At 37.8% G+C, this 12,187-nt stretch overlaps 1 protein-coding gene across 1 annotated transcript; it reads left to right on the top strand.

Moving 5' to 3' along the window:
- The first annotated feature begins 426 nt into the window (after positions 1 to 426).
- Positions 427 to 8,834, top strand: LOC149076513 (sn-1-specific diacylglycerol lipase ABHD11-like). The gene is made up of 6 exons (XM_089244086.1): positions 427 to 657; positions 2,112 to 2,265; positions 3,916 to 4,089; positions 4,912 to 5,106; positions 5,233 to 5,435; positions 8,584 to 8,834. The coding sequence occupies exons 1-6, from the start codon at positions 641 to 643 to the stop codon at positions 8,720 to 8,722; spliced, it is 882 nt and encodes a 293-aa protein (XP_089100212.1). The 5' UTR covers positions 427 to 640; the 3' UTR covers positions 8,723 to 8,834.
- The last annotated feature ends 3,353 nt before the right edge of the window (positions 8,835 to 12,187 follow it).

Here is a 12,187-nt window from a genome sequence, read left to right as displayed (position 1 = left end):
CAGATTCTTTTCTTCATGCTTACTTAGAACTAAGAGTTTTTCGGTAAATATAAAATTCAAATATTGAATACGATTCAATATTTGTTTCTCCTTGTTTTATCAAATGTCAGATAAATTTGAGTTTTCAGAAATTTTTCTTCTTTTATCTGCATTTCTATAACCTCAAATACGAGAATAATCTGAAAAAAAATTCTGAAACAGAAATTTTCATTAAAAAAACGCAATATCATCATTTTATACATGAATTTTTTCTTATTTGTCGCGATAGGGGAAAAGAGCTCAAGATCGTGATGATGTTTTGTCCCAGTTATTATTGTTGTATGTTATTTCGTGTGAGTGATAATGAGTGACCTTGGCTGAAGTTTTTTTCATTTGAAATGACGAGTGAAAATGAGTGACTCACAGTCGTTTCAACTCCCTCTTGGCGCTTAATGGAAACGTTATTTGGCAGTAAAAAGTCACAACTCGGATGCTGGCATAGTTCAAGATATCAAGATAGAACCAAGTTACGTAGTTTGTAGGCAAAGATAAGAACAACGTTGAGAAAAAACTTTACTTCTGATATCTCTTTTTGGGACTCTTCTGACCTTGATAACTTGAAAGGGAACAGAAAACGCCCGTTTCTCAAAGTTCACTAAAAATGGCAGCCATGTGCAAGTGAGCAGTATTATATAAAATTTTCATTTTCTCTATTGAAAAATCCTATAACAGATTGAATAATGTACGAATGAGTAATGTTTGCTATAGACATGCAATTAACGTATGAGAAAAAAAAAAGTATATCCTTTTTCAGACCCTGGTGCCATAAATGCTTGGTTGCTTTTTCTCACTGTAGAATTTTTTCTTTTGACCTCACTGAGTTGAACCCTGACATGAAGAATTGCGTAAGTTTTGAGTTAGAAATATGGTGAATATGAACTTTGGGGGTTTTCATCAGAGGGTAGCACTTGAAGTTGAACTTTCAGTGGATTTTAAGATGGCTTATAGGAGAAAGTGCCTCCGGAAAGTGTGATTTATTACATAAAATTTAGCAATAAAATTCTTTAAAAAATTATACGTGAAGATCAATGTACTTTGCATATCATCTTGGCTGAAAACATTTGAACGAAGGGAATTATTTCTTTACAAAAAATTGAAAAATAAAAATTTTCTAATACATTTTTTGAGTATCGAAAATTCACGCACGCACGCACGCACGCACGCGCGCGCACACACACACACACACACACACACACACACACACACACACACACACACACACACATTTTGAAACTTCCTAAAAATGAATGCTCGGGTCTAAAAGGGTTGTTCATTCAAACACTGTAAATGAAGTCTCAGACTTTTCGTATTTGTCGAGGCCAACACCATTTGTTGACTGTTCTGTCAAAAACAGTGATAAGCACGTTGTAGTTTCATGTTGTAAGCAAAAACATTTTAACCCGTCATAAACTACTACTACTACTACTACTTATGGGCTGTACATGTACCTCGTACACATTCCTACGTGGATGTTTTAATGAATCAGTACATGTCGGAACGTGGTGTGTAATTTTATGTACATGCATGGTCCTAAAGTATTTATGCTGTCAGAAATGCGTTTGTTCCGTGTTTTTTTTAGCTTTTTCAGCCATCTGCCTTCCATATTGTGAAGTAAAAGCTGAAAAATGTGCTTGAATTTTCATTTTATGTAAATATTATGTTGAAGGGGTCTGCCTGCTCTCTGCCGAGAGACTTTTTCAAATGAAAGACCGGTTCGCATTCACGCATCGAAGTTGGAAAACCAAGTATTCGAAGTTATTTTCGTAAGCTGTATTTGCATATGTGGGAATATTTTTTTCTAATAGAAAAATATGCACTAATAGAAAATATGCATTTTTTTTAAGGATTTTAAGGATTTTTTTTTTAATGCGTATTTTCTCATTTTTGACATAATTCGGAGTTTTTAACTTTTTTCACGATGTTTTAGTGCATTACTTATTTTGGGTTTATTTATGCATATTTTGGATTTTCCCATGCATATATTCACATTTTTAAGTACATATTTCGCCATTTATTTAGTTCGTATAATCCGGGCTCTAATTATTACCATCGTTTTTCCTTACTTTTCATAGCTGGACACCAGTTAAAATTGCGTACTCTGTGATAGAGCCGTCAACGAGTTCGGATGACAAACTTGCTCCAATCATACTATTGCATGGCATGACACGTACGAAGGAAGACTGGGACAATCTGGACCAGGCATTAGCCGATGCCACTCACCGTAAAGTAAAAAAATATATTTTCTATTTTTTGTATACTGAATTAAAGTGGAAAAAGTTTCTCCTGATAGAAGGCCGTCATTGGCAACAGCGTGTTTCCATAACGTAAACTTAGATCAGGGTTCTTGACATTTTGTGTACCTCGGACAAGCTTACAGACCCCTGAAATATTTCTAAAAACCCCCCACGGGGTCCATGGACCCCTGATCAAAAGCCCTTGACTTAAACATATATGTTTGATCTTAACCGCTGGCGCTGGAGAGACGTTGCGAATTCATACCGTCGGCAGCACTTTGGCACGAGAAACTATTTTTCTTTACTACGTACGGAAGTTTGATCCATTACTTGAGTAAAACTATGGCCACACTCGTGTCAAGGCTGGTCCAATACGTTCCATGGGCAAAGTAGTATGGCAGTGCCACCATTGGCAGTGATCGTGAAATGTTCGAGGCTGGAAAGTATCGGAAGGCTGGTCGAGTACCTTCCAGCTTTCAACCTAAGTCAAAGGTGCCGCTTTCCTTCCTGATATTCCAATGCGTCTTCCCACGCATTGGTTGAAGGACGTCTACAGTCACAGCACGAAGAGCGTTCTGCAAAAAACGATTCTGTTCTTGGCAAATATTCTCTCGCCAAGGAATATTTACCAAGCTGGGCCAGTGTGCAGTCAGCTGATGCCGCCGCGGCTTCTTTGCATCATGGAAAGGCAAATATTGGAAGCAAAATATTTGCAAATGACTATTGGGCCAGGTTGACCCTAGCTTTATAGTAGTTTTATAATGACCAGTGTTAAATAAATTTGAATACTTCATAATTAAAAATGTTACTAGAAGACCTTATGGCACATATTTTCACATTTGATATTTAAAATTACAATTTACAATATATACATACGAAATTATTAAAAGAGAAATCGGAAGCCCCCATCCCCATCGTGGGACCCAAAGGAGGGAACTAAGTCATATCGTTAGTAGCTCCTTCTGAGTCCGACTGGATCTCTGTGCAAACGCTTCTTGTTGTCAGTCTGGTTGAACTCTGGCGTGCCACTGGAATGTCCGAGCCAACTCTTTTCCGTCATCATTTGGCCTCCCCATTAGCTTGGCCTTCTCTGGGTTGTCGCTCAGGAAGGTGAAGAGGTTTACTAGTTGTTTCGTTAGTTTTGGTCTTTTGAGTATCAATTTTATCCATGTCGCGGTCCAGCGTTCATCAAGGACCCTGAAGTGCAGATGCGCCGCGAAATGGCAAGCCGTCGCATAGCGCATTTTTGGTGGAATCTGACCGCATCCGTACTTGTCATTAAGGACCACTTCGAAACGGCGGAGGTTCGTTGCGAAGGGTTCAGTGACTAACAGTTCACGTGTTGAAGTGTTCGGTGACTAACATGATGATCTATTTTCTCCATCTGTTATTCTGCTTTAGGGATCACGTCGTTTATTTTCTCCTTGTATTTCAGAATTTCCTTCGGCACGAACAAGCCCTCCAGGGCAATGACTAGAATCACGTAAGCGACAGAGCCTGGTCATTCTCGGTTCATTCATTCTGTCCTGTATATTGAGTATAACTAATATGTGGTTAAGCAGAATAAGGTTTTTCTCAATCTTTCCCATACAATTCAAATAATTGTGTTGTTTTTTCTTCCGTATTTTCTTTTTTTTGGTAGATCTATAAATTCGATGCTCGAAATCACGGTGACTCCGAATGGAGTGACGCATTCGACTTTGAGATCTTAGGAGACGACGTTGATCACTTCATGAATCAGCACAAGATTCCAAAAGCGATCTTGATTGGCCACAGCATGGGTGGAAGAACAGCTATGGAAATGGCCGGCAAACACGTGAGTAAGCATAAATGTCTTTTGCGGACACCGACGAGACAAAAAAAAATCGTCCGTAAAAGCAGGGTGACTGTTATTGAATGATTCACGGGTTTTCACACAACTTAGATTCGGAGTAGACTCGATCTTCGTGAATGGTAAGAGTATTGGCGATAAATCGGGAAGATACCTGCTCTTTCTGTAATGAAAGGGTATTAGAAACTTGGCAGCACGTGATTCTGAGATGCATGGTTTATAGTTATTACAGAATAAAATACTTGGGAGCCTCTACAATAAACCAATCCTTCACATACTTTATAAATAACGCCGATAGACTTGTATACAAAATATTCTGGTTTCTTTCCGACATCTCAATGTTTCGGAACTCATTTGCGTTGTAGCTTTTTATGAAATTATATTATTATATTTACTTTTGAACAGTGTTGAGCACCTGTAGAATTTGGTAGAATGTGGTTTGCTTCTTCTATGCAGTATTGCGAATAGACGTGTACATTTTGTTGTTTAGCATGCATATAATGGTCTTACCGTTCGTCACCCGGGCCTTCAAGTGTATTTTCACTTTATATTTAATTGTACCTTTCACGTTATTGTCACCTTTGCAATTGGTTTTAAGACCAGAACAATAAATTTGAATTTGTTATTGAGGGATTCAAAATGCATACTTTTATCGTACAAGAGTAAATTATTATTTGACCGTAAAAGAGGGGTGACAGAATCTGAGGGGGTGTCCGCCAATAAGGGTTTTACTGTATATCATGAAATAGCTGAAACTAATTTTGAAAAAAAAAAATATTTTTTGACATGCCCACTTGCCATTTTTAGCCTGAGAAAGTGGAAAGAATAATCATCGAAGACATGACGCCTTTCAGTATCGAAGGTTATTTTGTCGATCAAATGCGAAGTTTTTCACAGCTGAAGATGAAATGCTTGGACATGATACCAGCTGATGCGGACCTGGCTGAAGGGCAACGTATAATCAATGAATTCCTTCTCGAGAAGTTTATGGATTTAATGAAGGTGATTAAAATTATTCGATTGTTTTATAAATATAGTTTTATCAATTTTTTTTGTATACGCCTATAATTTTCAATTATTACCATCTGTGAATACTTTGTGTTATTATAATTTTTTCTGGTTATTTAGGGCTCTGTGAACGAAAAAACTCGTGATACCTACCGCGTCGACATTGAATTGGAAAAGTCTGAAGACGGTGGTTTTCGCTGGAAAACAAACTACGAACTTATAATCGGCGATAAAGTCATTTATGGGATGTTGGGCAATAAGTTCGACAAGGTATTCAACGGTGATGCCCTTTTCATCTGCGGTACCGAATCCTTTCTCCGGGTGTAAGTACTTTTCACGTATTGCCAAAGAAAATAAATACAGGTTTTCCGAGCTAAGAGTATCCAAAATTGACGCCGCATGGTAAGTGAGACACTTAACCACACTTGGCTACAAATAACTTAAGACTGCATTTAGGACAACCCCTCAAGCTAGCACAATTAGAACTTCTGCAGCTATTCAAACTGTAATTTATAAAGTGCTTAACAGTGGCGTATTTACAGGAGGATTAAAGTGGGCTACAGCCCTGGTTGTAAAGTTCAGAGTGGCGTCAGATTTGAAGAATGAGTAGCCAAAAAAATTAGTAAAGTGGGAGAAGGGTGACGAAATTTGTGTAATTCCCAATAAATTCGCATTTGCGCAGACATCGGGTGACCAAAACAGTGACGAATGGGGATTTTGAGAGAAAGAATACTGTCTTTCTATGGTATAACGGTCAGTGCACTTACCTGGTATGTAAGAGATCCTAGGTTCGATTTCCTGTGGAGAGAATGACAATAGCCAATTGATTTCAGTGACTTAGAGGGTTTGGAACACTTGAGTGAGAAAAATAATGACTTAGAGCGTAAGCAAGCATGTGAGTGACCAAACGAGTGACCTTACTGTGTGTAAGAGCATGTGAGTGACTTAAATAGTGTGCAAAGCACGATAATGACTAAAATAATCACTTTAGAGACCAAGAAGTACGAAGGGGGGGGGGGAGTCAGGTGGGATATATCACAGGATGGGGCGAATTCGAGGAAAGCGTAGTCAAATAATTAGACTGGAATGGGAGGGGGGCGGCAAAATTCACGTAGCCCACCCACAGGCGGCAGAACCATGAATGCGTCTCTGGTGTTTAATAGCATTTCAGCCGTGACTAAATCAGCTGGTGCAGATGCTGTTTCAAATCATGTGAGAAGCTTCAAATTTTACTCAGTTCGACACAGTGTTACTGCGCGTCACTGATTTAAATTTAGCTAGCCTAATCGCTGAACCTTATGTAGTGACGTCCACATGCTACTACTACTACTAAACCGCACATGCACCTCGTAAAAGTTCCCCTAATAAACCTCGAACGAATCGGTGAATGTCGGAATGCGCCGTGCATGTGTTAAGAAACGATCATCAAAAGTTTTTTATCTCCCCCCCTCCCCTCCGAGAAATACATGTCGTGTGTTCCATCCGAGGTGTTGCTACCCGTCTTCCGAATTCAGAAGGAAACTATTTGGTAGTTATTTTACCTGTATGTGCTATGCGTAAATGTTAAATGTAGTCGTGATTGCTCTCTGTGGAGAGTTTTTTTCCACAGAAAACAAACCAAACCCGACCATGTCGTCCCCCTTTCCGGCAGTCAGCGTAAAAGTGTCTCACAGCAGCTATCCACAGTGCACACAAGTGACTTTTGTAGAAAACTATGGAGCAATATCCTATCGACCTAGCAGCATTTACATAAGTAAGAATGACTGGTTTTCCCAGTACAAGCTGCTGGCTGTTACCCGCGACTTCGCTCGTGTGGATTCTGTTACCTCAAAATTACTCGGCGATGGATTATCCCGTGTAGCATTTGAACACAGCTTCATGGGGACTGGAATTTCATAAATTCAGTCTTAGTGGATATCTGAATTTTTAAGATATAATACTAACCAAAATTCATATTTTTTTTTTTACCTTCAGTGATTTTGGCTCAGTGAGAATTGTTCCATATAATCTTAGAATCCACTTTAGGGGTTCAATTTCGAAAACAAAACCCTTCTTAGTGTTACATTACAAAATGAAACTTTTGACCAAATTTCGTATTTATAGCTTCAGCGCTTTCGGCTTGGCGATAATGAATCAGTGAATCAGTCAGTCATGTCATGACATCATTAATGTCATGTCCTGAACTGACAGTCAGTCAGGACATATACATTTTACATACAGGGTGCATAGCAAACAGGGCATGAGACATTTCAATGCTGAACCATTGATCTTAAAGGCATAGTTCCAGTCAGAAAAAGTTTCCAAATAGCGAGTAGTGCTCAGATATGCCATTCACATTGCAAGGGGTTGTGTAGTTATTACGCCAGTAAAATGCCATACCCGTTTGTGTGATGTAATTTTGTGTTGTCCTGCCGATCGTTATTCCTTGACCATTAGATAATTTTTGTCGCACCATCGTCATATTCTGCACGCGAGGGCTGATTATACCGGGACCTACAATTTATTGCCGATTCCGAACGTCAGCTTTTTTTTATATTCACCGAGAGGTTGGTACGCTAACCCCTCATGTGAGACTCTCTACGGTATCAATCTCTTTCTCTAGTCGTGTTGCCGTTTCTGTTGTACTCTTGTCAGGAAATTTTTGTGACAAGGGCGAACCGGGTATCGAACTCGCGATACCTATAAACATCCCTTGGTACTTTAGGCGAATATCTTACCGACCTGGATTACCGTTCCTAATATTCTTTGACAAGAAATACTGATCGGTTTATTTTATCTGTCGATATACCGGGAGTTTCAAAAAGAATCACCTGATTTGAAATGCGTATACTGCGAAAAATATTGAACATAGAAACTTAAGATTAATTTTATATTACATATCTAATCAAAGTTTTTTTAAAAACCAAATTAAAGGTGCTCAATATGTCCATCTTGGGATGCACGGTATATGTGTCTATATGGTAGTCAAATTTGTCCCAAACTTTTGCGAGCATGTTTGCATCCTCTCTGGACGACGTGCGAAACTCTGTCGGATGCGCTCCACATTTTCGTCTGACATGCAGGGACGGCCGGGGGATTTTCCTTTGCACAGACAACCCGTGTCCCGGAATTTTTTACACCATCGCCTAATGCTCTGATCGAAAGGAAGTTCAACACCATGGTATTGTCGACGAAAAGCACGATGAACAATTGTTACGGACTCACACTTCGCGAAGCTTAGAACATAAAACGATTTTTGTTGTGAAGTCTTCATCGTGACAAACACTGAAGTGGCGGTCGAAGGAAGAGCATTAGCGCTACCTGTTGTCAACTTGTGTGAAGCTAGAGATTTCCCTCTTTCTACCTTTACATTATTCGATCAAAACGGATTGAAAGCTGAATAATTATGATTTTTTTAAATCGAACGATTTTTTTAAAAAACACCCTGTATATATATTTTTTGTTATCACACCACTACTTTTTTGTTTTCAGAATGGATGCAAAAGACCAAATCGTAGAAATGTTTCCGAAAGCTACATTCAAAGAAGTCGTTGGTGTAACTCACATGGTACACATCGAGAATCCAGAAAAATTCACGGAATTCTCAGTCGAGTTTATTCGGGGATGTTAAACGCAAACTTGCTGTTTCTGATTCATCTTACAATAAATTCACATTACTTTTTTTTTTAATGCAATAGAAAGAATTGTAGCACTGAATAAAATTAAAATACGATGACTCTGTACGTTATTGTATTTATTTATTTTCATGTATATAAATGTCGATAAATCGAACTTTTTTTGGCCACAACTCTCAGCCATTTTGCGAATTGGCCGCACTTCCTTGTTTGGCAGAAATATTATGCGTAAGAATATATTAATAATATTGATCAGCATTCGCATTTCAAATCGATTCGTTATTCGTTGGAGTTCTTAAAATGCATCAGTGAAAGTTATTGTTTTCTGCACTAAAAGTGCGGCGTAATCCCTTATGATGTGAATTTTACGGGATTTTTTCCAATATTTTAACGACGTTCTGTTTCATGTGAAAATCTCTGGTTTTCCGCACGAAGCTACTGGAATTTTATATCTTCAATGTAATCTCAGAAACAGGTGGTTTATATAACTTGATACGTACAAATACATGCACCGCAATTTCTAGTGAATAAGCCTCGAGGTTATATGCCAGCCATTTTCAGAAAAATCACCGGAAAGTAAAAGTTTTCGTAGAAACGCTGCGGCTTCTACAACAAACAGCAGATTTGTGTAATCCGCGTGTAGTTTTCATTCAAGAACTAAAAAATATATAGTATTCAAGTTCTCATGAAACTAAATTTTGTACGTTCAGCTTTCCTTTAATAATTATAGCCAAATCCCGTTATAACGAGGTTAGGGGACCGGAGAAATAACTTCGTAATAAAATTTCGTTATAAAGGAATTCCAGCCTTTTTTCATTGTTCCTATGTAAACTTATCTGGGAGGTTAGATAAGTGTTCGTTAAAACGGGATTTCCGCCATAATGGTATTAGTTAAAACATAATTCGATTGTATTTAAATATGAACTCGGAAGCAAAAATTAATTATGAACTCGGCGAATATTGCACTTAGAAACACGGAAGTTTTTTCTGTTGGCCTCAGGAGATACAGGGCAACAACTTTCTAATTGGAAGTTAGAGGACAAGGACACCGTCTAAAATTTTGAATTTTTTATTTTCGGACACAATGTATTTCCACTCTCAAAACTGGTACAAGGTAATTTTTGAATTCCTTTTGAGCATTTTTCAAACTGAAACCACCTCTATGACAGACGAATGATAAGATGATGACCGCATTAGCACTTACAGGACACCCTGTATATGCTACGGTAAATGCCTGAAGGTTTTACCAAGGCGAGATGGTAAACGCCCGAAATACGCTTGTTAACGTTTCCCCTTCGGACATCTACCAAATCAAAGCCCGTTTTTTAATCAAATAAATAACCGTTATGAACTTATTGTTAGTTCCTGCCGTTTAATAATGAATTATCACCTATAATTATTCAATAATTAAAATTAGTTAAAAATTGACTAATAAAATAATTAACCTGACGATAAATAACCAATTATTCATTAATGAACTTATTATTCAGGTGGTTAAGGTTCACGGTGGTTAACGTTTTTCATAATTACCAATTTTTAAGCGTCAGGAACTAATAAAATCACGATGATTAATTGATTCATTTAAAATGAGTTTTGACTTCATAAGAGTTCGAAATGAAAACGTTGGTAAAAGCACTTTTCGGGCTTTTACCAACTCGCCTTGGCAAAGCCTAGGATTTAATTGTCTTTAGCCGTAACATGTATACAAAATTCGGTGATGACCAATACAAAATTTTAGATTTCTATAGAGAACACACACATAGACAGAAAATCAATTACGTATGTTACGTTAAGTGCGATAAATGCGGTTATTATGCATACTTAAAAATCATTTTGGTAAATTTGATGTTTCCCTAAATTAATCACTTTTACCGGCTATTATGAGTAGTACCCAAGCGTTGTTGGTAAATTTAATGAATACTGAAAAAATTATCACTTTTATCGGTGGTTATGCATAATACCCAAGCGCCGCATCGGTGGTAAACATGATAAATCGTACTGCATGATAAACTAAACATGATAATTCATAGATGTATTGTATCATTATATCGGGGTCCGACTGTATTCATCACACACACTAAACTCATCAGGGATTTTTTCCGATATTTATAAAATTCACCAATCACACTAGCGTATTATGCATAATCACGAAGGCGATAAATTTCAAGTATTTATCAAATTTACCAACGACGCTTGCGGGAATTATGAATAATCTCCGTTAAAATAAGACAAACTTTAGAAATACGGTAAACATGTTGGGGCAAATCGAGAAACTATCCATACTTAGAATAAGACACCCATAAATATTTTTTATGAGCATTGTATATTATTTTATCATGCATAAATAGTTAATTCAAGGATTGCTGCATTTTAGAAATATATGAAATCCATATTTGTTATGGGCGTCTTTGTCCTCAGCCACCTCGTTGGGTATTTTGCCTGTTGTGGCCTTGTATTTGTATTAACATAACAAATACAAATACAAATACAACGCCACAACAGGCAAACTGCCCAACGAGGTGGCTGACTTAAGAACATCATGGATCCCCGAGCCCCTACCTACTACACCATACCTCCCCCCCCCCGCGAAACCCCCCAACGAATCGGTACATGCGGGAATGTGAGTGTACGTGTAGTGCAACCTGACGTAAAGTTTGTTTCTGTGTAATGCTTGTTATGTGTAGTGCTGTCATCTGCCCCCAGTTTTACTAACTATGAGTGAAGTGTTATGGTTGAATGATTTACTGTTGTAGGACTGTTGCTCTCTGTGGCGAGACTTTTTAACGGGGAGATCGGCTCGCATTTGCACCTTGAAGTTGGGAACCACAGAAAACCAACTTCAGCCGACCGATAAAAAAGTGATAAATTTATCAAACTTACCAAGACGATTGGTAAGTATTCATAATAACTCATTAACGATAACCGATTCATCACATTTACCGTAACGTATGCATATATATAGATTTAAAACATTGAATCATAATTTTTTTTTGAGGTCTCAAGCAGTGTTCGCCAATACGCATCCACACGCGTGATTCACGCATTAAAATTCAATTTCACCCCTACAAATTTCGTAGAGGTGGTGAAAGTACTCCTCCAAATTTCTAAAGTATGCGTTTTTTTTTTATATATATATAATATTACTTTGTTTTTTCATTAAAAAAATACCCCTCATTTCATAAAATTACCCCTTAAAATTTTGGAGAGAGGAGTGAAATTATCCTTCAAAAAGTTTCTTTCGGATAATACTGGTCTCGAGGGTGTACGCGGTTTATTTTTAAAGAAGATTTAGTATAGCACGATTTTCGCAACGTTTTGAGGAGTCTTCTTGAACGTCGTATAAACAGACTTGGACAGTATTTGAACCAAGGCCGATTCATGTCCGTGATCCCTACTTGATCTTTGAAGACTACTACTTCCTTCTTTTCTATATATTTGTGGGGGTTTTTCTTTTCTCACTC

This window comes from Pholcus phalangioides, unplaced genomic scaffold (genome assembly GCF_987345545.1).
Source record: "Pholcus phalangioides strain wild (caught in Gottingen) unplaced genomic scaffold, Ppha-v1.0 ptg000015l_1, whole genome shotgun sequence".
In the NCBI taxonomy this organism is placed as follows: Eukaryota; Metazoa; Arthropoda; class Arachnida; order Araneae; family Pholcidae; genus Pholcus; species Pholcus phalangioides.
Note: the sequence above shows the minus strand (reverse complement) of the source record. Positions and strands in the feature narration are given on the sequence as shown.